At 63.4% G+C, this 25864-nt stretch overlaps 1 protein-coding gene across 2 annotated transcripts in view; it reads right to left on the bottom strand.

The window, feature by feature from the left end:
* The window catches only part of UNC13A (unc-13 homolog A), a 34943-nt gene extending 11642 nt beyond the window's left edge, over positions 1–23301 (bottom strand). Inside the window, exons 1-30 of one of the 2 annotated variants that reach the window (XM_086477654.1) lie at positions 23280–23301; positions 19030–19059; positions 18549–18648; positions 18226–18343; positions 17906–18029; positions 17680–17753; positions 17532–17586; positions 16668–16703; positions 15899–16109; positions 15236–15361; positions 13153–13770; positions 11409–11502; positions 10275–10324; positions 9296–9374; positions 7581–7652; positions 7053–7272; positions 6586–6813; positions 6199–6340; positions 5641–5810; positions 5054–5169; positions 4787–4950; positions 4401–4551; positions 2301–2369; positions 2076–2165; positions 1783–1917; positions 1306–1439; positions 1015–1100; positions 631–757; positions 447–543; positions 166–309 (exon numbers count right to left, since the gene is read on the bottom strand). In XM_086477654.1, coding sequence (XP_086333780.1) covers positions 166–309; positions 447–543; positions 631–757; positions 1015–1100; positions 1306–1439; positions 1783–1917; positions 2076–2165; positions 2301–2369; positions 4401–4551; positions 4787–4950; positions 5054–5169; positions 5641–5810; positions 6199–6340; positions 6586–6813; positions 7053–7272; positions 7581–7652; positions 9296–9374; positions 10275–10324; positions 11409–11502; positions 13153–13770; positions 15236–15361; positions 15899–16109; positions 16668–16703; positions 17532–17586; positions 17680–17753; positions 17906–18029; positions 18226–18343; positions 18549–18648; positions 19030–19059; positions 23280–23301 — 3882 coding nt within the window. Of the gene's footprint in view, positions 1–165; positions 310–446; positions 544–630; positions 758–1014; positions 1101–1305; positions 1440–1782; positions 1918–2075; positions 2166–2300; positions 2370–4388; positions 4552–4786; positions 4951–5053; positions 5170–5640; positions 5811–6198; positions 6341–6585; positions 6814–7052; positions 7273–7580; positions 7653–9295; positions 9375–10274; positions 10325–11408; positions 11503–13152; positions 13771–15235; positions 15362–15898; positions 16110–16667; positions 16704–17531; positions 17587–17679; positions 17754–17905; positions 18030–18225; positions 18344–18548; positions 18649–19029; positions 19060–23279 lie in introns of both variants that reach the window. The other variant, XM_086477655.1, reaches the window with a different exon arrangement.
* Between the last annotated feature and the right edge of the window lie 2563 nt (positions 23302–25864).

Below are 25864 nucleotides of genomic sequence, written 5' to 3'. Positions count from 1 at the left end.
TGAACCAACGTGGTGGTTCTTGCAATCTGTGTCCTACGCCGCTGCCTGCAGCTGGATGGGAGGCGGCAGAGGGAGCCCAGGAGCCCCGGATCAAGGCTGGGCCCAGGGGCCCAGGGGCCCAGGGGTGCTGCTCTCACAGCGGTGCCCGTCCCAGCAGCTGCCCACCTTGGCAAACCTTCGCATGTAGTGCCCAACAATCTGGGGGTCAGGGCACTCGAGCTTCTTGATGATCTCGAAGCTCTGGTTGAGCTGCGAGAAGACGTCCACCACAGAGCAAGAGAAGAGTGCGTGCTCCGACGTCTGCTGGAACTGGGGGAGGGAGAGGCAGTGTCAGCAGGAGGCAGGGAGGGGAGATTTTGGCTCCAATGGGGACACACTGAGCACACAAGCCCCCTGCCCACCCCCCTGGCTACAGCTCCTGTGCCCAACATCAGCCCCATTCGTACCCCATCCTTCTTGTCCCGCTCCAGCGCTCCATGGAGGAAATCCCGTGACACCTCTTCATTCTCATCCAGCCACTGGATAACAAAGGGCTCGAACCAGCTGGAAGAGAGACCTGTCCCCAGTGAGGCCACCCAGCCCACGGGGGCCCAAGCACCCCCTCCCCGGCCCCCCGAGGGCTGCACTCACGCGGGGTACTCGGGAACACGGCTCTTGAAGGAGGGCAGCTCGGTGACGTACTCGTTGTACAGCCACTTCACCTTGAAGTGCAGGTTCATGTAGTCCGCGCTCTTGCACAGGCGGTGCTTGTCGTGCTCTGCACGGGGAAGGCGAGTGCACATGGGGGTTGCTTCGAGCCCCAAATCCTGCGGGGCAGCTGCCCCGAGGGCAGCTCCGGGGGTGCCAGGGTAGTGGGGTGAAGATGGAAGTGCTTCTTGGGTGGGATTTAAGCTAGGCATCGTGTTGATGGGGGGGGGTGAAACGGGTTTGCCCAGGGAACAGGGGAGGTGGGAGCAGAGTGCGGCTCCTGCCCGGCTCGCCCACCCAGCTCGGGGCGGCGTTGGGGGGACTCACCCTCCATCGCGTACTTCATGTCCTGAGCAAAGAGGTTCCACATCACCTCAGCGCTGATCTTCCCCACGTTCAGTTCCTGGGGAAACCTGGGGCGAGGGGAAAGCACGGATACGGGGTGGACCAGCCCTCCGCTCGGAGTTACGTTCTCCCACACACCTCCCGCCTGCCTCAGTTTCCCCATCTGTAGAACAGATGTTACAACCCACATCCAAAGGACTAAAGCCACCATTGCCACCGTGTGGGCATCTCCCCGGGTGCAAAGCAGAATCCCCTTTCCCAGCACCTACTCACTGGTTCAGGCAGGGCGTGTAGGAGTTCTTGTCCTCCTCGATAATGGAGACGATCAGGGTGATGAGCTTGGACCAGAAGTCCAGGTTTTTGATGCTGGGGCCCTGCTCCTCGGGGGGCACTTCGCCTTTCTTTGTCTAGAGTGACAGGGACACAGTGGAGGCTCCGGTCACCCCATTGGCCGGGCTCAATTTTGTGGCAGGGCTAGTGAGGAGGCAGGAGGGCTTTGGGAACACCCTGGAGGCCCCCACACAGCCCCCCCCCGCCTTGTCTGGCCCTGGTGTCAACTCCGCAGCAGTGGATCTCAAGCCCTGCCCAAGGCTCGGGGCTCATTCTGCATGGGGCTGAGCGCTCCGGAGAGGCAGCGGGCACATTGTGCGAAGGAGAAGGGCAGGGGATGAGGAAGGTCAGCAGGGAGCAGCGAGGTGTGTGTGTCCCTGCAGTGCCTGGCATCCCAGTACAGCCCAGCTCCCCACGCACCGGGTCTGTCTGGTACTCGCGACTGTAGAGCTCGTGACAGTTGTTGAAGATGTACTCGTAGGTGGAGTTGAGGCAGGCTTTCACGCAGTCCTTCACCACCTGGCTGGCTCGGGGGGGGCTCTGCAGCTCCTGGACCTGGGTGTGTGAGGAGGGAGGGGTGCTGGAGGCAGACCCGCAGCCCCGGCAGCCACCCAGGAGCTACCACGGGGCCAGCGTGACCCCAACCTTGCAAAGAACCAAGGCTAGCAAGGGTCAAGCTCCCAACCAGAGGGACAGGGCGAGTGGGGCAATACCTTCATCCGAAAGAAGGTGATGCTGGTCAGCAAATCCACCGTGGACTTGAGATCCTGCAGCCGTTCAGGGCTGCTGGCAGGGAAGTTGTTCTGCCAAAGCGGAAGAAAAGAGCAGGGTTGCACACAAAACTCTCACAAGGGCGAGTGGAGGGGGAGAAAACAGGCTCCCATTGTTTCAGACCTCATTAGACAGGTGGGGAAACTGAGGCACGGCAGGCACCTTACCCGGTACATGGAGAGGTCGATCCGCAGGGAGTTGTGCAGCTGGTCAAGGAGTTTGACGAATCGCTCCTTCTGCGGAGAAACACCCCAAAGCCGGGTGAACGGGGGAAAGGCTGCAGGGACCGTCCCCCCCTCCCCGCTGCCCCTGGCTCTCTCTGCCCCCAGCTCAGCCATGCTGCCCCCAGCTCATCCCTCTCCTTCCTGCCGTCCTGTTGTCCTTCCTTCCCTCCTTCCTTCCTCAGAGCCCTGCGGGCAGGCACGGGATGCCTGCAGAGAAAAGCATGTCCTTACTGGGGGCCAGGGCTCACTGGAAGCCACCGGCAGCTCCCAGGGCACATGTGGCCACGCCGGGCACGGTACAGGGTCGAGAGGCAACACCACACGTCCCCTTTGCTCTTGCTGGCAGTTGGTGCCAGAGTGGGGACGGGCTGCTCTGTCTGCCCTGCCCACTTGAACACCTCCAAGCTCGAGGCAGAAGCAGGGAGAGGGTTGTACCCCTGGGCCATGTGGCCCCTGGATTGAAGCTTTCAAAGAGCTCAGGAAAAAAGGGAAGGGAGAGAGAAGCGGGCACCCATCTTCGGGGGTGAGCTGCTTCGAGACAAGGCCAGGATGGCCCCCGGGAGTTGGACGCCTCCATGGGCTCCTTGCTCGCCCAGCTGGGCTGCATTGAGGGACGTGGGCAGGGAACTACCCCAGGTAGCTGGTCTCCATTGGGGCTGAGTGACTTTAATTCAGCTCAGCCCAGTTCTCGTCCAGGGAGCGTGGGGCAGGAGGATCCAAATCCCACGTTGAGCTGCAGATCGGGCATCGGAGCTGAGGGCAAAGCACCCAATCTGCCCCAAAACTCTGTCGGGAGGCATTTCACCTGGCATCTCCGCCAGGGGAGAGGGAGCTTTGGACAACCCTGTGGGCCTCCCACAAGAGCCCTGGGTTCCCACCACAGCACCGGCTATACTGGGGTCAGAGCTGCCCCACAGCGCTCCGGAGAGTCCGGAGCAACTCCCCAAATCCTGAGGCAAAGGACAAGGGGACGGGGCAGCGAGTCCCACGCCCGCCTGGCCGCGGCTTGGCCAAGCCCGCAGCCTGCACTGGCGACCGCAAACCTTCGGCGCGCTCGCCCGCCGGAGACGGCAAAGCCAGGCTCTGGGCCAAGACCGTGCGTCCCCGCCACGAACGGCTGCAGCGCTTTAAAACTGGACACGACGGGTACTCGGGCTTAAAGCGAGACGGCCGGGCACTTTAGGACCCAACCTTAGGCTCTCTAAAAAAAGAGAAAGAAACAAGTTTTTAAAACCCTCCATGTTAGAGAAAAGGTGCTTTTCTTTTTCTTTTCTTTCCATACGGTTTCCTCCTCCGTGGTGGCCCGGAGGCACAGCTCGCTCGGCTCTAGCTACCCCCTGCAACGGGAACTGTGGGTGAGCTGCGCTCAGAGCCGCGCTCGGCCCTGGCTGCATCCCTGGCTACCCAGCACTCGGCCTGACCCAGGGCTGGGCGCTGGTCCTGGCTCGACCCGTCTGCACCCAGAGCAACCGACTGCTGCCTCTGGGATGACACGGGGGGAGCCGGGGCGAGAGCTCAGCCCCTCCTTGCCCCCATCCCCAAGGGCGCACCCGGCCCCCGGCACAAACTCGCCCCGCTCACTGCAAGCGAGGCACCCAGCGGGCACCCATGGGTGCTGGCACAGCCAGGCGAGTTTGCGGCGGTCCCAGGGTGCACCCGAAGCGCACAGGGCCGTGCAAAACTCCCGGCGAGCTGCAGGGATGGCTCCTTGCCACCTCCTTGTGATCTTGCCACCAAGGTTTCCCCCTCCTGCCACGCTGCCACCCAGCAGCCCAGCCCGCTCGGACTCCAGTCGTGGTTTTACCATAAAAATTTGAGGAACAAATTTAGACCTTCTCCCAGGAAGGCGGTGGCTCTTTTCCTTCCTAAAAAATGGGAGCAGGATGAATTTTGGGGCAAGCAGGGGCTGACCCCCCCTGCTGCCTGGCTGCAGTTTGGAGCGGGGTGTGTTGCACGGCCCTTGTTTTGCCCCCAGAGCCCCCCGCCCCCTCCCAAGAGAAGAGAGAGAAGAAGGAAGGAGTGTTTACGCACCATCGGACTTACCCCGAAATTGGAAGCGGCAAAGCGGTCGGAGGCTGAGACGTTGGTGGAGGCCGTGGTGTGGGCATAGTAGGCGTTGATGTTGGCTAGCAGGGTACTCATCACCGCCGGCACCCCCGGGCACATGTACTTGGAGGAAAGGCAGGCAAAATGCCTGCAGAGGGAGGTGGAAGGTGAGGACGTGGGGCCACGGGAGGGATTGCCTGGAGGAAGGGGCACGGGGTTTGGGGTGCATGCACGGAGAAGGGGAGGGAGGGGCGCACGGGTGTGGGGCGAGCTGGGAGAGCGTGTCCGCAGCTATGCGGAGGATGCGGCAGGGGAGGATGATGCCAGCCCACCCCCAGGGCTGGCGCAGCCCCTTCAAGCAGGGTGGAGGGTGAGGGACTCACGTCATGGCCTGGTAGATGGACTCCACCCCGTAGCGCATGGCAAACTCGTCCACGATCTCCTGCGCCGTCTCGTCGAAGTACACCTTCCAGGCGTCGTCCCCCTTGGCGTCAGGGATCTTCACCACCCCGTTGTTTTGCAAATCCGTCACGAAGTGGAACAGGTTCTGGAAGTACGGATGAGGCCCATCAGGTCCCCGGGGCCGGTGGTGGCACGGTGGCATCGCTGGGGTGGGGGCCATGCCCTCCGCGCCCGCCTGGGCTGCTCACCTCGTGCAGGCAGGTGTACTGGACGTGGTAGGGAGCCACCTTCTCCTCGCCTTTGATCTCCACGCTGATGTGTAGCCGGATGGCTCCCGACACGGCCGACTTGTCTGTCCGCTTGTCTGTAGGGGTACAGGGAGGGGGACGAGACGTGAGGCTTCCCCAGAGGCACTCCGCTCACTCCCGGCCCCAAAGAGGGGCAGATGGCTCTGGCACGGAGGGGCTCCTCGGACCAGGGCCAGGACCAGGGGGACGCCCAGCGCCAGGTGCAGCCAGGCCAGGGTAAAATGCAACCAAGGCTCTGGAGAGAGAGATTAGGCCATATCTCCAGGCACCACAGAGATGTGGCCTCCCTGCGCCTCAGTTTCCCCTCTGCAGAGGGCCAGTGCTCCAGAACTCCTGGGCAAAGGGTTTTGAGAATCACCCTGGGAAAACACTTGATCCCAATACCTTTTGATACCGTTTTTAACAGCAGACCCTGTACTAATATGCTAAAACAAACAGCCTGCGCGCCAGGGCCGGCGGCACATCCCCGCAGGAGCTCAGAGCCGGGGGTCCCAGCCCGAGTGGGCCACGCCGGGGCAGACGGTTACCGAGGTTGTACCAGACGTCCATCTCCCCACTCAGGGTCCGGACCTCGATGATCGTTTGGCCCAGGAAGTCGTCGGACTCCCTCTTGAAGCGCTGCTTGACGCGGGACTTGATGTCGTCGTCTTCGTCCCAGACACGGACCTTGATGCGGTCGGAGGAGTTATGGCACTCGCTGGGGAGGCGAGAAGGGACAAGCCCGGGATGAGCAGGGAAACCTTCCAGCCTCTCCCCAGCCTGTTTCCCTAAACAAGAGGGACCATCCCAGCACTGTGCAGGAACTGGGTAAGAAAGCAGATGGGGGGGGGCACTGATCCTCCCTGGTGGGCTCCCCAGGGCTCTGCCACAGTCTGGATCGACCCCCGTCACCGGGAGCCAAACCCTCCATGGCACAAAACCAGCACTCCCAGTGACCCCAATAGCCCCCCTCCACCCTCAACTGGGGCAGGATGAGACCCCAGTTGACTCCCCACCACCCCGTAGGGAGGTGCTGACAGCCAGCACAGCCCAGCATGACCACGAGGGGTCAGGAAGGGGGACGGAGGGACCAGGGGTGAACTTACAAATGGAAATTCTCCTCCCAGACCGGGTTGAGATTGCCATAGATAGTTTTAGTCCTTTTCTTTGTCTTTCCAACCTGGACAGTGACATAGGGGTCACTGGAACCCGTCTTATCCTTTGCTTGCAGGCCCTGGGCACAAACGACTGCGGCACAGCGTGGCACAGCACAGCACGCACACGTGGCAGAGAGAACAGAGAGGGAGAGGAGTCAGTGCCACAGCCGCACCCAGATCCCCCCAGCAGGCACCTTGTGTCCCCTGGCAGTGCCCCAGGGGCTGAAGGCGCTTTGCAGGAGGAGGGGCAGGAGCAGGGGGGGGGTCAAAGCCTGCAGCATCCTTCTGCAAGGGGACAGCCACGTGGTCCCCCACAGCGGTGCAACCGGTGCCTACCCGTGATGCTGATCTTGGCCGACCATTTGGAGGTGCCATCCAGGACACTCTGCTTCACTGCCTTCATCTGCTGCGTGTGCGTGGTCTTGGTGACCCCAAACACCTCTTGGATCAGCTCAAATATCTCCGGCTTGTTGCGCTCCCGGATCTTCATGCGGTCCTTGAGCACCATGATGATATTCTGGGTCCGGTCCTCCGCTCCGTGCTTGGAGCTCTTCTCTGCCGCCCCTGGAAGAAGAGAGCCGCGGGGGGTGGGGGCAAGCAGCATCCAGGAGAGCGCCGAGAGCATCCCAAGCCCACCATGCATGAATGAATCCAAACCTGGAGGGTTGTACACCCTGCCCAGGGCAGATCTGCCCTGCTCACCGCTGCCCCCCATGCACAAGTCCAGCTCTCCCCGAGGCTGCTCTCTCCTCCCTCTCCAAAGCGGGAAGGGAGGGATGAGGCTGCAGGCAACGGCTCCTTACTCTGCAGGCAGTCGGCGTTGAGCAGGTCCTGGCACTTCTCGTGACACTTGACGCCACACTCGGCGCAGCGCATGCCCTGCCGGGCGATGCCCCAGAGCAGCCCCTCACACTCATAGCAGTAGGTGGGGGTGGTGGCCGTCCACACCTCAAAGTTGTGGGGTGTCGTGCAGGAGATGGGGTACACTAAGGCTTGCAGGGTCTTCTTGTAAACATGGTTTTTCTGTGCAAGGACAGAAAAAAAGAGGGGGAGAAAAGCTCAGGCAACGTACAGCAGCTGAGCCGTGCAGCAGGGTGCAGGGACCCTGTCCCCGGGTGCTGGGCCAATGTCACCGCTGGGTGCAGACAAGCAGGGCAGAGGACAGCCGCCACCATCTGCAAGTGCAGCCCTGAGCATCCCGGCTGCTTTGGCATCGCCGGAGGAGGATGCCGGCGTGGCACAGAGCCCCGCATCGCCAATGCTGGCCTGGCCAGCTGGGGCTCAGCCCTCCCACCATGACACCCCGCACCCCAACGGACCCCAGCACCTACCAGCTCCTCATTGTTCAAGGTGCTCGAGGCCAGCGCGGACGTGATTCCTGCTTTCCTGGACTGGACCAGGGACTGTGGGAAAGAAACACAATTCCCAGCTCCGGCAGAGCATGGGGTGTCCCCCCCACACTCCTTTGGGGTCTCAGTGGCTGTAAAACACCTGGGACGGACCCCCACCCCAGAGAGGGGTGGGTGCTGGCTGCATGGGCCCAGCTCCCAGTGCTGCCAGTGCTCCAAAGCACCACCCCGCTGTGCGGTGGGACTGGAACCAGTTCAGCAGCCTGCAGCATTCCCAGTTCAACCCCAACAAGGCAGAGCCTCTCGATGTGCATCTGAGACCCCGGGGAGAAGGGAGTTGGGGGCACTTACCATTGCCTGCGGGCGATCAGGGCCAGCAAAGGGGGGGAATAAAAGGCCATTAGTGCAAGCCACCTCACAGCAGAGCAAGTCCTGGCCCCTTCCTTGCCAGAACGAGTAGAAATTGGGGCAACACCAACCCCTCACCAGTTTCCCACCCCAAACCATAGCACTGGCTGCAGCCTGCCAAATCCCAGCAGGGAAAGGCAGCGGCCCCGCCTGACGCCCGCGCTCTGCCCACCCCATCACCCTCCCACCCCCCAACACCCCAACACCGACACAGCATAGTGCAGAAGCATCAGCGGCTGCCCGAGCGGGCTGGGGGGGGTAGAGGGCACTGGGGTAAGGGCAGCAAGGGGAGGGGGCAGCGGGATGGGAGAGGGCAGGCAGGTTGGGGACAGGATGGTGGCACCCTGGGGAGGGCACAAAGTGCAGGCGGCGAGGTGTAAAGAGAGGGGGAAGGAGGGCGAAGGGCACCTAATTCTGGGTGCAAAAGGGTGTCTGGTTTCCAAAATTGCTGTATTTCGTCACCTGCAGGGGGGGTGGGGGGGTGACAGCAGAGTGACCTTGTGCATAACAGCCCAGGGGCTGGATGAGACCCCAGCATGGGGACTGGGCTGTAGTGGCACAGCGTGACAATGGTGGGGACAGGAGCACAGGGTCTGTGCAGCTGGGAGAAGCCAGCGCTACCCTCTGGCACATGGGTCCATCTGCCCAGCACCAGCACGGTCCAAGCTGCAGGGAGCCTATGGCAGGTGGGACAGGAAGGGACCAGGGACACACCACCAGTAAAAAACCTGGGAAACCAGACTTAGCCCCGGGAAGCCTTGGGCTGATGCTTGGTGTAGGGACAGGGCCCTGGAGCTCCGTTAAAGAGAAGCACCCTTGGGTGGGGAGAGCCCAGCTGTGCCATCCTCACAGCTCCCTACTGCGAGGTCCAGGGCCAGGAGACTCCCAAAACAGCCTGGGACACCCCCACACACACCCCCCTCGCCAGCAGGGCTGGAGGAGGCCGGGCAGGGCTGGCCAGCAGCACCCAAGGGTGCTCTCTCTTTAACCCCTCGGACCGCGCTCACCAGATCGCTGACTAGAGGGAGAGATTTGCGTCCAGGCTTAATGTCGGGCATGCTGTTAATGCAGCGCAGAAACCTTACTGCCGCCCCCCTGTCGCCGGGGACGGCCAAGCCAGGCCGGAGAAAAGAAAACAGAAAACACAAGCCATGTTAGAGGTAGCTGGGGAGCAGGGCACGGGTGCCCGGCAAGCGTCAGCCGGGGTGGGCACGCGGTGCAAGTCCGGTGGGGCGCAGCGGGAGCGAAGCTGGCAGCTGTGTGGTGCAAGGAGTTAGGAGGAACCTCACCAAATCGCTAACTAAAGGGATGGGTTTTCGCTTGCGTATGTCCGGCATGCTGTCTATAATGATCAGCCCGCCACCAGGCCTGCAAGAGAGAGGAGAGTCAGCGGGGAAGGGGAAACTGAGGCACGAAAGGGCCCCCTGCTGTTGCCCCATGTTCTATCAGGACTTGGTGGACTGGACTGCAGGGCAACCCGCGGGTGGCCTGGGACACACCCGAGGGACCCCCATCCCCATCACTGCCCAGGCTGGGATAGGGATCACTGGACTAAAAAGCGCGGGGCGGGAAGGCAATTCTGGCAGAAAAGTGTGATTTTTTTCTGTGTGAAAATGTTTGGCTTCAGTGATGTGACAGTGAAACGCAGGGAAAAAACCGGCCAGTTTGGCTCAGCTGTGGCTTTGCAGTGTGGAGCGGGAGAGCTGGGGTTTCCCTGCGGGACACAGAGCCATTCTGCTGTGAGAGAAACCGAGGCAGCGCAGCTCGGGCAGAAATGCTGCTTCACAACCTCCAGCCCTGTCCGCAAGAAAACCCCGGCAGGATCTGGCGGGTTCTCAAGGAAACCTGCCAGGGTCTGGGCCAGCGGCAGGGCCTCCTGTGAGGGCGAGACGGGGTTGAGACCCGTAGCCCATCCAGGTGAGAGGTTCGGGGTTCCCCACGGCACCACTCGAGCCCCAGACAGCAGGAGAGAAGTGGGAGCTGCCACGCCAGCTCGGTCCCGTCCCAACCCACTCACCTCCTCGCTCTCCCCCTCGGCAGCGGCTCTCGGGGACACGGAGCGGCGGCATCTCTGCTGGCTTCTCCAAAAGCACCGAGCGACCAGCATTCAGCCCAAAAACTCTGCCCACCCCCCGTCCCCACAGCGCAGCAATGTTTCCCCGCGCCAGCCCCCCAACGAGCTCATTTATCACATCCTAATGAGGAGGGGAGAGCAGCCCACAAGACCCCAGGGTGGGTCAGGAAGTATCGGCTTCCCCACATACTCACCCGCCTTTGAACCACAGGGATTTCGCTTCTCCATCACCTTCCCCACGGGCCTGCAAGACACGGGGTGGCCGTCACAAGTGCAGCACCGAGCCCCCGGCACGCGTGGCAGCTCTCCCCAGGGCTCGGCGCTGCTGGCACCTGAGCGCCCAGCCAGCACCCACAGCACTGGGGAAGTTAAGGGGTTTATGGGGTGAGCAGAGAAAAGCGTGTTCCTAAAACGATGGGGCTCTTTCCAGCAAAGAGCTTGCCCTGGGAATAAAACATCTTCGAGAGGCTGAGCTGGGCGAGCGGTGGACAGGTTTCGGCAGAGGGGCTCGGGCTGGCAAAGCAGTGGAGATGGCTGCATCGTGCGAAAATTCAGGGTTTTGGGGACGGGAGAAGCATCTTTGGGAAGGCTCAGCAGGTTCTGCCCGAACCCACAGCCGGCTGGAGAGAGGTGCAGGGGGGAAAGGCAGAGCACAGCGGGGATGGGGTGTGTGCAGGGACTGGCCCGTAGTGCCACCTCCATTGCAGGGAGGGGATTCTTTTAGGGGGAGAAGGGAGGAAAGAGCCAATTATTCCTCCCTCGTGAGGCGATCCCTGCACACACACACGCACACACACACACAAGGCACACACGTGTTGCTGGGTCATTCCCGTTGGACATGCTTACCTGCGGGCAGGCTACACCCCTTCCCTGCAGGAAGGGGAGACGCGGGTGCAAGGGCCATGGTGGTGGACAACTGAAAAGAGAAGCGGTGGGGAGGGGGATCGAAGCCCCGGGGGAGCGAATCCAGAGCCAAAACAAAAAGAAAAGATGGAGGATGGAGTCTAAAAACAGAACAAAAAATTGTCAACTCAATACAGGGGAGAGGGCGGAGGGGCTCGCACCAGCACACCGCATGCAGCACACACCGGGGGAAGGTCCTCAGCACTCCCTGCCCCTCGTGGGGGTCCCACTTGGCATGAATGGGGTTGCAGAGCCAGCACTGCTGGGGCCCCCCAGGTCCCCACTGCCCTCGGGGCGTGGGACATCCGTGGGATCGGGGAGCAGATATGTCTGGAAGACGCCCAGGCGCGGGAAGGGGCCATGTCCCCAGCCCAGCGCGCAGCCAGTGCTGGGACCCGGCGGCGGGCGGCCGTGGGGTTGCTCACCTCCTGCAGCTGCATGCAGACCTTGTTGAAGGCTCTCAGCCAGTTGGCTTTGGCTCGTGCTTTGGGGTCCTGCACCTCCACCTCTGCCTCCTCCCTGCAAGCATACACACGCATGCCTTGCTCATCTCCCAGCACGGCACTGGGGAGCAGGGAGTCAGCCCCCACACACCCCAGGCAGGACTGAGGCTGCAATTCAGGAATCCTGATGGGCCTTGAGCCGGGGTGGCCATGGAAAACCCCCCTCTTTCTACCAGGAAGGACTCTAAAAAGGTAGCAATTCCCGCTAAAAAAGGGGCAGCACAGTCAAAGGCAGCATGATGGGGAGAAGCCAGGACTTCCCCCCCGCCTTGGGAGATTCTGCCCTGGGCACCCAAGTGACACAGAGGGATCCCCTCCAGGTCAGGGGACTGCCAGTGACACAAATGCGTGGATTAAACATTCTTCACCCCTCATCTCCCCAGCAGGACATCCTCTGGCTGCTTCCCACCATGCTGGGACCTCCTGGGGTTGAGAGCTCCCAACACCCCAGTGGCTCCAAGCCCAGGAGGACTTGCCAGCCTGGACATCCTGGTTGTTGGGTGGGGTTTTTTTTTCTCCTCTCTTGCAAAATCAAGACATGAAGGAAAGCAAAATAAATCCTCCAAACATCCAAGCCTCCTGAAGAGCCTGGTATGAAGTGACACTGGAGATGGGTGACCCAAACTGGGCTGGGGGGAGCTCAGGAAACAAACCTGCCCAAATGGGCCCTGTGGGGCCTTGTCTGTGCTAATATATGGTCCCCAGCGCTAATCTGGGGTCCTCATCTGGGGTCTGTGCTAATCCATGGTCCCCAGTGCCCAGCATGGGACCCCCCCAAGCCCCCTGCCCAGAGAAGAGGCACCGCAGGCAGACATGAACTAAGGCCACCTTTGGGAGGACTTTAGCCAGCCCTTGGGCCTAAATATGGTTTTTTTAAAAAAAAACAGCTCATTACACATTCTTTTACATTAGAGATTCCCCAGCTCTGTCTTATAATTTAAACTAAATAAAAGACTGAAAAAGCCCATCATGTTTCCCCTCTGCGCAGAGCACTGGTGCTCGCCGAACCATGGAAAAATGGGCGTTTTCAATAATTAAAGGCAGAGACCTATATAGGAATTTTTAACGTGTTGTACCAGGGACCTGCCCACCAAATAATTCACCTGTACAGCACAGGAGGCCATAGATGAGCTTTTACCAGTGGCCTAGGGAGAGGATTGAGTCCTGTGAAGGAAATATCCTCCTCTGACTATGCCAAGCTCCGGGGTACCCCCTCCGTCCAGGGAGACAATAGCTTGAGCCAGAGGAGAGGAATCGCAGCCCCAAGTCCCCACTTCTCCCATCCCCACGTTTGTCCTAGGTTATAAACCTGCACCCCCAGTAGCCACAGCAGGATTTTGAAAGCCTTGAGCTCTGTCCCTGCTTAGCGTGGCACTGGTGGCACTGGTGGCTGGGCCAGGGCAGCGTGCCCGAGGGGGCTGAGCCTTGCCTGGGCAGCACAAGATGGGCTTCCCCTGCCTCGATGCCTCAGTCTCCTGGAACAGCCCCAGACACCACAGAAGGTCCCTGGTGCTGCCCCTTGGCACCACAGCACCAGCACCAGCCAAGGGCCACCTCCAGAGCATCCTCGGTGTCACCAGTGTCACAGGTCGGGGCTGGCTCACACCAGGACACACCAGGCACAGTGCCATCCCAAGGATGCTGCAGGTCACCATCTCCCTCCTACCTCTCAGCCGGTTTTGGGGGCTCGGTCTCGTGAGCCGCCTCTTGCAGCGGAGCTTCATCCGCTGCCTGCTGGGCCTGGAGGGTCTCTGGGGTTTCCTGCGGGGCAGAGGTATCCTTCTCCTCCTTCCTCTCCTCTTTCCTCTCCTCCTTCCTCTCCTGCTGCTGTGGCTTCAGCTGTGGGACCAGCTGGGGTTGCTGCGGTGGCTGCTGCTGCGGTGGGACCTGTTGCTGCTGCTGCTGCTGCTGCTGCTGCGCAGGGGGTTTCTGTGGTGGGGGGTAGGCATCATGCTCGGGGGTTTCATAGGTGCCCTGCTCCCGCAGGTCCTCTTCCTCCTCCTCCTCCTCTCTGGGGTAGCCTTCCTCGTTCTCGCTATAGTCCTCATTGAACTCTTCCTCCTCCTCTTCTTCCTCCTCCAAATAGAGGTCGTCGTCCTCCTCCTCTTCCCAGCGAGGCGAGTCCTTGCGGTAGCTGACGGAGCTGTGGCAGGAGTGGTAGGAGTCGCCGTCCCGCTCATCCAGCTCCGAGTCCCGCAGGCTCTCGTTCTCGAAGTCCTCGCTCAGCTGGGAGCTGCCCTGGCTCAGCTCGGCCGACGAGGCGTAGCGGCTGCTCCCTGTGGGGCTGCAGGGCCAAGAGGAGACAAGGACAGGGCTCCCATGGGTCCAGGCCACAGCCCTGCCTGCCCCGTGCCACCCCGGCCAGAGCCCCGGGGTCCCTGTGCTGGCGTGCGGCTCCCCGTGGGGCACAGCCCTCGGTGGGCACCAGGCTCCTTGTCCTGGGATGGACGGCACAGACCCAGGAGACTCTCAGGGGTCTGACCTTCCTGGCTGTGCCGGGGCTGAGCGTGGGGACACGGAGGATGGTGTCTGTCCCCTCGGCTCCCTGCTGCCAGCGGTGGGGGCAGAGCACAGCCAGGCAGCACCCCCAAGCCAGATCCTGCCTCCTGCTTCTGCCAGACACCCCGTCCCGCCTGCAACCCGCAGATCTGTCACCCAGCCTCTACCCTGACATCCCAGTGCTCCCTGTTAGACCTGCCCTCTCTCCAAGGACACCCCCCCTCAACCCCATCACTCCCCTTTAATCACATCATCCCTGCCCAGGGTGGGGTGTCTCCTCTCCGCTCTTTCTGCCAGGCCAGACCCCTTCCCACCACCCCATCTGCCCCACTGGCCCCCGGCCCTTCCAGCATCCCCCTCTCACAGCCACCTGCACCTGGGGGAGCAGCAGCACAGAGGGGCTCCCTGTGTCCCAGGAGGCTGCCGCAGACAAGGGTGGCCACGGGGCTCCGTGGGGAGAAGGTCACATAAGCAAACATGCAGACAGGACAGGGACATGCCTAGGAAGAGGCCGACACCACGTCTCCAGCACCGGCAGCCAGGGCTCAGAGGTGGGCAAGGGGGAAGGGGACAAGGGGACGGGATGGGCAGAGCCCTGGGCCCAGAGTGGCTGGGCCAGGCAGCGGGGAGCCAAGGGACACGGCAGGAGGAGGGTGCTGGGGGATGCCCAGGCTGGTCCCAGCAGGGACGGGGTACTGGCATCATCCAGGTACCTTGGGAAGGGGGACTTGGGGCACAAGGGGTGCAGGAGACACAGCTCATGCCTGGAAACCCCTCACCTCCCCGGCCTGACCCTGGCCAGAGCTGGGAGAAGGGCCCTTGGCACATCGCGAGGGTCCCAAATCACTGCGCGAGGCTTTTGCCCAGCCACGTGCTCCCTGGGAGGCGACCAGAAACGGAGGGTGGCATTTGAGTCCCCCGGGCTCCCACTCCCATACCCGCTGGCATGACGGGGAACGGGCAGCAGCGCTGCCGGACGGTCGCTGTGCCGGCGAGCGGGATGGGGATGCCGGGGCACCGCCCCCACGAAGTGGGGCGCAGCAGCCAGAAGGAACACCATGGAGTCAAGAGACACCCAGAGCACCCCAACTCCGCTCCTCTTGCAAGGCGGTCCGGGGCAGGGAGAGGGGGGAACCCTACGGCGGCACGAGGCCGCCCTTGCCGGGACTGGTGTTGGCCTCACCACGGCTGCAAGGACCGACCACAGCACTCTGCGACGGCACACGGCACGCGACGAGGTAGCGACCCACCTATCCGATAGGTCTAGGGACCGCCTGCTCTCAAGGGAAGGCTGGCGGCTGGTCCGCCTGCTCGACTCGGAAGCGGACTCAGCGTCGCTGCGTCCGTTTGCGGCAGAGTCTACGCTACCATAGCGTCTGCCGGGGAGGAGAGGAAGATGATCAGCAAGGTTCTGGGTGCCGCGCCACCGCCACCCGCCGCGCCCCGGCATCCCTGGTGGGGACATCGGTCGGGAGGCTCTGTCCTGGTTGGACGGGGCTGGCACCTTGGGCTGGATGCTGGCGAGGAACTGGGCCATGCTGCGACCGTGGGGACAAAGCGCCGGGCAGGCGTCCCTGCCTGCAGCTCTGCCTACAGCCGCGTCTGCGTCCCCAGCTGGGCCACAGCCCACCAGCTCGGCTCCCAGTAAGGACAGCCGGGGCTTGGGAGTCCCAAAGCCCAGCAAGGAGGGCAGTGACCCAACAGAGCTTGAAAACTTTGCAGTGAGAAGGAAAGGCTTGGAGCCAGCATCATCCCCATCTTCCTCGCCCCAGCATCCTTCCCTCTGTCACCCACCGCCCCGGGAGCGCCGTCCCTGGCATCACCCCGGGGTCCCACTGGCCTCTGCCACCTGTGGCGGGGGGGGGGAATTGAGAGAGCAGGTCCTGGGGACGAGCTGGCTGCGCCGCCACTACCTGATGGGACGCTGGTCCGAGTAGTCCATCTCGTAGCTCTGCATGGAGTCGGTGTAGGAGTCACGGGAGCTCTGCTGCTGGTGCCTCATGGGGTACTGGTGGACGGAGGCGTTGGGCTGGGAGGTGGTGTAGTACGGCGGCGGGATGCTGTTGCTGGTCTCGCTGCGGTAATCACTGTCCCGGTCGTCCACGGTGCTGTCAGGGTCATCGTCTGCAAGGGGTCACAGTGAGTGGGACAGGGGACGGCCCCATGGCTGTTATGGCCCAGAATGCCCCAAATCTGTCCCATGCCTGGCACAGCCCTGCTACTGCCACCACCGTGTCCCCACCGCTGTGGGACCGTGCTGGGGAGATGAACCCAGGAAGGGGTGAGGGGCAAGCTGCATGTGTTCCCCTCTGCAGAAAGGGGTTTGGGGGGATGAGGGGAGGGCAGAGGCAGGACATGGGATATACAGAAGGGGGGAAGAGGAGGACAGGGGGCGGGGACCCTCCCCCTGCCCCACCGGTGTCCCGACACAGAGGCAAAGCCCGACCTGCTCATTGCCACCAGGGCACCCCGAGGGCACGGAGCCTCACAGTGCCCGTGTCCCCGCCAGCCGGTGGGGACAGCCCTGCACAGGACAGGGCGCTCGGTGCCTCTGTCCTCACCCAGCACAGTCACAGCACGAGGCCACAGGTCCCCTGAGCCCCGGGCCAGGCTACGGCACGGCAAAAGGGGATGTGCTGGGGACTCCCAGGCTGGGAGGAGAGGAGGGGACAGGATACTTACTCTGCTGTTCTCCCCAGCCAAAATAATTCCAGTTGCCTACAAAAAAAAAGGGGCAGAGACAGTAAGGATGGAGTCAGCTCCAGGGCAGCAGCAGGAGCTGGCTGGGAGGAACCAGCATCTCCCAGGAACGGTGGCATGGAGCTGGGCTGGGGGCAGTGCCCTGAGCTGGGTTGGGGACAGTGCCCAGGATGGGGAACACTGGTACTGAGCTGTGCTGGGGACAGGGAGTGGGGCTGGGAAATGCAGTACCGAGACGGGACAGGGATGGGGCCTAGGGATGGGCACTGAAGTGCATTGGAGACAATGCCCGGGCCTGGGCATGGTGACACCAAGCCAGGCTGGGGACAGTGCTGTGGCTAGGCATGGTGGCACTGAACTGCACAGGGGCTGGGCACAGAGGCACTGAGCCGTGCCGGGCTGTGCATGGCCCTGGCGTGATGACAGAAGGGGAAAGTGGCATGGGTTGGGACAAACCAAGCTGCCACTCCAAATCCTCCAGACCCTTCTGCCAGTGTCCCCCACCAAGCAGCCCCCAAGCCTGCCTCGCTGCCCTTTGCCCAGGCTCTGCGGGGAACCATCCTTCCCAGCCCCACTGCCATGGCCTCCTCTCCCCTACGACTCAGCCCCATGGGAGGGCTCACGTACCATGGGGCAGGCAGACAGCAAAGAAACACCGGCAGACACAGGAGGGAGGATGGGACTGGGGATGGGGACAGAGTGTGGGGTGAGGTTGAGCCCCATTTGGGTTGGGGTGCAGTGCCCCAAGGCAGGCACAGACCTCGCTCCTGCGTATCCCCAGTGCGGGGAGCTGGGGGGTAAGATGGGGCAGTGGGGGGGGGGGTCCTGCAGAGGGGCAGCACTTACAGCACTGGGAGCTGTGGACGGGCAGAGGCTTCTCCTGCTCCTCCTGGAAGGCATACTGGGGAGAGACAGGCCGGTGAGGGCTGCCTGCTCGCAGCACTGCTGCTCCCTGCCCAGCCCTCGCCCCAGGCCTGGCTCTGCACTGACTTACATCGTCCTGGTCCCGCATGGCGTTGAGCTGCTCCAGCTTCTTGGCCCAGTACCTGGCCTCCTCCTCGGGGATATCTGCAAGGGCAATGACCACAATGGGTGCACAGACTCCCTCTCAAAACCAGGATCAGATCCCCATCCCCAGCCCTGAGGTCCATGAGCATCCCTGGGGCTGGGGGCAAGGAAGGAGGCACCCCGGTCCTGGGGTGTCTGGGGATGCTACCCACCCAGAGGCAGCTCAAAGCGGGTGTCGAGGAGGATACGGTGGAAAGTGGGGTCCTTGGTGCCTGAAATCTCGTTGTCGGTCATGATGACCTGGGAGTCGAGCGTGAGCCATTCTCCAGGGCCTTCCTGCAGGGTGGAAATGGGGGGGAGGAGAGCTGACCCCCCCCTTTCCCAGCCCCACAACCCCACGCACGCAGGGTCGGGGCCTGAGCAGGGTCCTCTCCAAGCAGGGATGGGGAAGGTTCTGCCCCCTCCAAAGGACAGCCAAGGGGGGGGCTACCTGTCCCTTAGGGTCTGGCAGGGGATGTGCCTGGCTCCCTACCTCGTTGGACTGCCGGATGGTCCGGAGGGGGATCCACACCGTCCCCACCATAGTGTCCCAGATAAGCCCCTTGTTCCACACCTCCACCGTCAGGCCCAGGTCGAGCCGGTTGATCTCACTGGGGAGAGGCACCAGGTCACCCCCTTCCCCATCAGCGCCCCCCTGGGGCCACCCCAGCCTCCGCCTGCCCCCTCGGCCCCAGGGCTCAGGTGAGCACCCAGGGCTGGGGGCGGTGGGGGACCTCCCCATGATGGGGGGGGGGGGGGGCAGTTAGAGGGGAGCAGCAGGGGTGGGGGACCTCGGGGGGACCCCTGGGCACTCACAACATGAAGTCCTGCTCCCAGGAGGGCAGGTTGCCCCGCACGGCGATGGTTGTGCTCTTGACATTTTGCACCTTCAGTGTCACGTAGGTGTTAAACTTCTCTGTGGGAGCAAGTGGAGGGTGAAGGGGGCCCCAGTGCACCCCCTGCACCCCAACCATACCCCCCAGACACCCCCCACTGCCACCCTCACATGGTGGGTGTGTGTCCCCCCAATGCCCTCAGCACCCATCAGCCATACAACACCCAGGGGCGGCTTGGCTGTGAGCCCCCCCCCCAGCCCATCCTGTCCAGGGCACCCCCACCTCTGTGTGTGCCCCCCACACACACACTTGCCAAATGACACTTCCAGAGCTGAGCCTGGGGTCCCGTCGGCACCCCCCACCCTTCTGCTGATCCTGACAAATCCAACCAGCCCAGGAGCCGAGTCCCAAGCCCCAGCACCCGCCCCCCGGGGGGGGCAGGTAGGTGGGGGGCCGCTTACCTTGGGGCCCGTCGAACTTGGCCTTTTTAACTGCGGGGACAGAGAAGGAGGGAAGAGATTCAGCCTGAGAGCCCCGTCCGGGGGGCTGGGGACCCCCACCAGGGTGCCAAGGGGGTAGGAGGACCCCAGACCCGGCTGCCCCCCCTCAACTGCTGGCTGCAAGGTGGGGAAAGGCGGTGGGATCCCTCCTGCTGGTGTAAATCAGGAGGCCTCAATGAACAAGGGAGGGGGAGCAGGCATGAGCTGGAGGTGGGCACCAGAGGGGAGCAAAGCCCCCCCCCAAAAAAAATACCAACAAAACCTGCTGCTTTGGGACAACTTGAAACATTTCAACCTCAAAGGACCAGCTGTCGAGGGGGTGTTTACACCACCACCCCCCTCGCCCCCCTCCACTTCTGAATTCAGATCCATTTGGGGAAAGTGGTGATGTTACCTCACCCGTCCTGGGGGGAAAGGGGGGGGGTTTGGGGGGAACCTTCGTCCCCAGTCCCCACTGTGGGGCACCAGCCCAGCAGCACCAGGGTTAAGGCTCTCGTTGTCTCCCAAACTGCTGACCCCGATTTCGGGAGCAGGGAGTGGGGGGTGGGGCTGCAGCAGGGAGCCCTTAAATGCCCCCCACTGCACCCCAGCCCTGTCTCCCTCCCTGGGGCCAACGAGGGGCTGGACCCCATCCTGCCCATTGGGGACCCCTCCCAACTGGCTGATTGCATGGAGGGGGGGGGATCAGTGGTTGTATCTGGGCCGAATCCTGCTCAGCACCACGGGAACAAACGCCCCCGATTCTGGCTGATCCCCCACCCAGCGTTACACCAGCGCTGCGAGCAGGAGGGGGGGGGGGACGGGGAGGGGTTGGTACCCAGGTTTTGCCCAAAATGAGGGGGCAAACAGGCAGCTGGGCAGAGCCCGGTACCAACGCCGCTGATGCCAGGGGGTGGCAGGGGCGAGGGGTGTCCTCGGGGTTCACAGGAGGGGACCAGGCGGGGAGGGAATGACACAGCACCCGGAGAATGCTTAAATGACGCGGGTGCCAGCGGGGGGAGGACCAACGTGACCGAGCAGGGATGAAAATAGCCTCGGCGATATCAAAAGTAATTGGATTTCAGAGGCGTGTTACTCGCCAGCCGCTTATCACCCACCGCCAGCGCTGGAGGGGCCGCGGGGCTGCCACCAACTCCCCGCTGGTGGGGTTCGGGGGAGGCAACGCAGCACGAGCAGCCCCCACCCGGGTACCCGTGGGGAAACTGAGGCAGGGCGAGGAATCATGGTCTCGGCCTCAGCACACCGCTCAGAAAATAACTGGGGATCCTTTGGCTCGGCTGCCTGTCCGGTGTTGCCAAGAGGGTCACCCGCTGTGCGGCTCTTTGCCCGAAGGAAGGTCGCCAGCCGCGTCACCGGGGGAATCGCAGGACTCTGGGAGCTGCGGCTTCACTCAGGGTTGGGCGGGGGTTCATGCGTGGGGTGTTGGTTCGAGGCCAGGGACAAGGCTCTGGGATCCCAAAGATCCTCCAGCATCACCAGGCTGGGAGCTGTGGGGATGGTGGGCATCACCGTGTAGTATGATATTATATCATATATTTTATTTTATATAATATTATGTATAATGTATTGTTTTATCCGTTATATAGAAGATATTATTATTATATTACGATGCAGTATTTGGTACCAGGACCTGCCCATGGTGCGTGCTCGGAGCCGCACAGGAACCCCCGGTGCAGGAGCTCGCCCTTGCCCTGGACCCAGATGCACCCGCCGGGGCCAACCGCTTTCCCCCAGCTGCTGCCTCCGAACCAGGAGAGGAGAAGAAGGAAAAGCTCCAAAAATACCCGAGCTGACAGGAACAAACAATTACCCAGGGAACACGTGGCTCTCCTGGCTGTCATCTACTGCCGGGGAGAAGTCCTGCTGCCACCATCTGCGGCTGACGGCCCCGAGCGGGCTGTGCCACCCTCCCGCCCACCAACAGGTCCCCAAAGCTGGCACAGGGGTGGCGGGTCCTGGGATGCCACCCTTGGGCTAAATTCAACCTGAGCCTCCAGACAAGGAGCTGGGGATGGCGGGACCACCCATGGGAGCTGGGTACCCCCCACAACAGGCTGGAAGATCCAAGGTGCTTCCCAGGCTGGAGCCATCGGCCTTCTCTCGGTGGGGGGATGTTGGGGAAACTGAGGCAGGAGGCAGCTGGTGGGGGGATTGGACTGGCAATGGTGTAAAAACCAGGCTGGGCTGTAGGCATCCTACAGCACGCCTGTCTGTCCATCTCTCTGTCCATCTGCCCATCCCTCTGTCCGTCCATCCCTCTGTCCATCCATCCATTTACCTGGCTGTCCATCCACCCATCCCTCTGTCCATCCATCCATTCACCTGTTTCACCATCTACCCCCTCCCTCTGTCCGTCCATCTATCCATCCATCCATCCATCCATCCACCCCTCTGTCCATCCATCCACCCACCCCTCTGTCTACCTGCTCAGCGCCTCCCCACCCCTCCATCCATCTGTCCTCCTGTCTGTCCATCTGTCCCTCCGGATGCCCACCCACCCGCCCGTCCATCTGTCCGTCTGCCTCGCACCACTCCAGACACCCCCCCCGGCCCACGCACCCCTGTCCCTTGCTCACCCCCCACCTCCCGTCACCCAGGTGCATCATATCCCCACCCCCCCCCAGCACGAAGCCCTTGGGGGCTACGCGTGACCCCGCTTCCCCACCAGGAGGGGCAGGGGAAGGCTGGGGGAGGCTCTGGGGTGGCACCTCCTCCCCCTGGGACCCCAAAAATAGGGTGACAAAGCCAGCTGCGGTGGCGGGGCGGCGGGGGAAGCCTGAACCTGCTGGGAGCTGTTTCTCACCATCCGCCCCCGGCTTCGCCGAGGGTGTCACCGCGTGTGACAGTCCCTTGAGAGGGAGTAAAGACGCAGCCCTCTCCCTGCCAGAGGGGGGGACCCCAAATTTGGAGGTCGTTGGTCGTCGGCTGGGGGGGGGGGGGGGAAGGGGCGTGGCTCCCTCATCCCACTGAGCTCAGCAGCACTGGGGGAGCCCCCCGTTTTCCTCCTGATTTCCTCCGGGGAGGGGACACTGAGGGGGGAGCCCCAGACACTCTGTGCCCCACCTTGTCCCCAGCCATGACTCTGCCACCTCCTTCCCGCGGGACCCACAGGTGCTGCCCCCTCCCCATCGGGGTGACATAGGGCCTGGGGAGGGGGGAAAAGGGACTCCCCCCAGACCAAGCACTCAATCCAGAGTAACCACCAGCAAGGCCGAGCCCGAGACTGCAGCACTCATCTGTGCCCCGAGTTGGGCAGGTCTCAGCGTGCTGGGGTGCAGGGATCCCCTACCTGTGCGCTCCTCCCTCCCAGTATGGGGTGACCAGCACCCCTAACTGTGCCCCCACCAGCACCAGACCACTACATTCCTGCCCTGACCCCCCCAGCTGCCTGCAACCCCCCCCCTCCACATCATTATTCCCGAGGTGGGGCAATGCCTGCAGGGGCACAGGGGGCTGGAGAGAGGGGGGGATTGGGGCTGGGGATGTAATTGGGGGGGGTATTTAGGTGTTTGGGGGGGGTGGGGAATGATAGGGGGATTTGGGGGTGTACAGGGTTTTTTTTGGGGGGTTGGGAATGTGGAGGTGCTTGGGGGAAGATGATACTTGGGAATGGGGGGGCTCTTTGGGATGGGGGTGCTTGGGGGGCTGGGAATCGGGAGGGCTTAAGGATAGATGTGGGGCGTTGGGGGGAGGCGCGTTAGGGTGGGGGGAGCTGTTTGGGAACGCGGGGGGGCTCTGTCTGCAGGGTGGGGGTGCCTGAGGAGGGACGTGAGGGGTGGGGGGTATTTGGGGGGCTGAGGGCGGAGGGGTGGGGGTGGGCACTTGGTGTCTGCGTTTTGGGGGAGGGGAGGGGAAGAAAGGCGAGCGGGAAGGCTGGGGTAGGAGCTTCGGGGGGAGCCCCCCACTCCCACCCAGCCCCCCACCCCCCACCCCCACCCTTCGCTTCCCCACCCCCACTCCCGGCTCCGGCGCCGCGCGCGCGCCCCCGCCGGTTCATTCATAAATCCACGCGCTGGGTTTTGTGAATGGAGCCGTTCTCACGACCCCCCCCCCCCCCCCTCCCCGCGCCTCCATCTCCGCCAGCCCTGGGCGCCCCCGTTATTCGCCGGGGGGCGGGGGGTCGACAGCGACCCCCCGCCCCCCGGCGAATAACGGGGGCGCCCGGGGCTGGCCCACCGCCCCCTCCCCCGTGTCCCTGTTTCCCCCGGTACCTCCGACGCAGAGCAGCGACATGGTCCCGGTGGCGGCGCCGGTGAGGGCTGGGGGGGGGGGGGGGACGGGACGGGGGGGGGACGGGGTGGGGGGGCCTCGCCGCCGCCGCCGCTCCCGCCGCCGCCCCGGTTGGCTAGCGGGCGGCCATCTTGCTTCAGCACCGGGGACAGCTCCTGACGTCAGCCCCGCCGCCCCCGCCTTAAAGGAGCCGTCGGGCACCGCCCCCCTCCCCCCCCCCCACCCCCCACCCCCCCCCCCAACCCTCCACCGCACCCAGGGGTGGGGAAGGGCGAGGGGCGGGGGGGGAGTCCCGGTTGTGTGCAGCCCCGAGGGGGGGGTCCTGTCTGTATAGCCCCCCGGGGGGAGGGGGTGTGTCTGTCACGTCAGCAATGCCGGGGGGGGGGAATGGGGGGCGATTCTGCCCCTAATTTGGCGGGGGGGGGGGGGGGGGTTGTGCTGTACATTGCCCCTGGGGGGGGGCGGGGAGGATCCGTCCCGCCCACATTGCACCGCGGCGGGGGGGGGGTGTCTGTCTGGGCTGTACAGCCCTGGGGGGTCTGTCGTGCCTTTGTTGCCCCTGGAAGGGGGGGGGGGGGGGGGCGGTCATCTGGCTTGTACAGCTCGGGGGGGGGGGGGGAGGGGGCTGTGTCCTGCCTGCCCAGCCCCAGAAAGGGGGTTGATTTCGGGGTGCAGTGTTTACCCCCCATCCCAGGAGCAGGCGTGGAGGGGGCTTGCGGTGCTGGGGGGCAGGAGGCAGCGACCTGCAAGGCTGTGCCGGGTCAGAGACGGGTCTAAGCAGGTAAATTGTCATCATCACCCCCCAAGAGGGGTCTCCTTTCTCCTCTCCACCTCCAAACAGTCGCATCGCAAAGAGATGCTCAGGTCCAGGCACGCTGATCCTGGCTCAGGAGCTGGAGAAGCTGCCATGGTCTCCCAGGGAGGGACCAGCACCCTGGACCAGACTCTGACCCTCACGGGAAGGGTCCCACACAGGGCGGTTAGAGCAGAGCCCCCCAACTCCATCAGCTGGGGACATGAGCTCAGTCAGGGTTTCATCCTAAGCCTGTCCCCGTCTGCCTCCCTTCTTGCTGTGGAGCCGTGTGATGGAGTCACTCTTCCATCCTACTGCTCCCTGTAGCGTGAGCAGGGGTGGCATCACGCCACCCCCACAGGATCATCGAGCCTTGCAGGGACCAGCCGAAGGGACACTGGGGACACAAAGACGCCGAGGGAAATTGAGGCATAGGCCAGCAAGGGAATATGTGCAGGGCCCTGCCTGAACTACTTGCCCTGGTCTGATGGCGTATCCTGGCTCCTGACCACTACTGCGTGGTCCCGGCAGGGCTTGGCCCCCCACCCCACCCCAAGCAGTAGTCGTGGGCCTGGAGCGGGTCAGCCCTCTGCCAGTGGAGGACTGGGGTCACTGGTGGCAGCAGCAGGAGGCACCAAGGACGGACATCGTTGTGTGCCAGCACACCCGCCCCAGCATGCACACGGAGCCCAAGCACGCGGGCGTGCCCACACACACCTGCAGCAGCACACGTGTGTGCACACCCGTGCCCTCAGCCACGCGCGTGTACCCTCGCACACGTCCCCCCGATGCGGCAGCACAGGCAGGGCTGTGGAGCACCACGGCTGCCAGCCCCCTCCCTCCCCTCCAGGGATGAGGCCCCAGGTATGGGCAAGGGGCAATGGGGGGACGCCCCAGGAGGTGATGGCGGGGGGGGGGGGGCTGCAGAGGCAGGCAGAGCCCTGCCTGCCAGGGAAACCGAGGCACGGAGTGCTGGGCTTTACTCCGACGGATCCGTGATGAGGCAGAGGGGACGGACTCATACTGGGCAATGTGGGGACATCGAGGCCGTCCTGCCCCAGGACCCCCGCCTGGAGCAACTGGCTCAGCCCCATCCCCTTCCCTGCCACGGCTGCTCCCCTGGGCTCTGCTTCCCGGCACCTCTGCCCCAGGGATGGCAGAGCCAGCCCAGGCCAGGGCGGGTGCCAATGCCTGGCGTGGCAGCCAGCACTGCAGTTATCTCCCCCTGCCTGCTCGGGGGGGGGGGGGGGTGTCACCCCCCTTCTGGCTCCCATTGGCACAGAAAAAGCACTTCCGAGCGCCCCTAAAGTCAGGGTACTGCCCATGATGATGGATCAGCTCTGCTAAACCGGGCTGGCTCCGTGGTACCCCCTCAGCCCTGGCAGCATCCTATTTCCCATGGTGCCCACCCTCATGGGGACCACCCGCAGGGCCCTGCAAGGAGGTGCAGGTTTCCCCCCAAATCCTGCCAGCGCCCTTCCCCACAGCCAGAGGGACATGCCAGGCCCTTCCCAGTTCCACCAAGGTCTCTCCAGCCCCCGATGTATTTTTGGGTGCTGTCTTGTGGCATCTCCTCCCTGCTTCTGCCAGCGCTGCAGCCCCGGGGCAGGCGAACCCTGCTTCGAGCAGGACACGTCTCCTCTGCTCACAGTCAGCGCATCGCCTGCCTGTACCGACACACGCATGGGCCACACCACATGCATGCACACAAACATACACGTGTGCTTGTGCACACACGGATTGGTGCATGCACACGCGCAAAGTCATGCATGC

The sequence above is a fragment of the Leptosomus discolor genome, chromosome 24 (genome assembly GCF_034619465.1).
Source record: "Leptosomus discolor isolate bLepDis1 chromosome 24, bLepDis1.hap2, whole genome shotgun sequence".
Lineage (NCBI taxonomy): Eukaryota > Metazoa > Chordata > Aves > Leptosomiformes > Leptosomidae > Leptosomus > Leptosomus discolor.
This window is presented reverse-complemented; position numbering and strand designations above follow the sequence as displayed.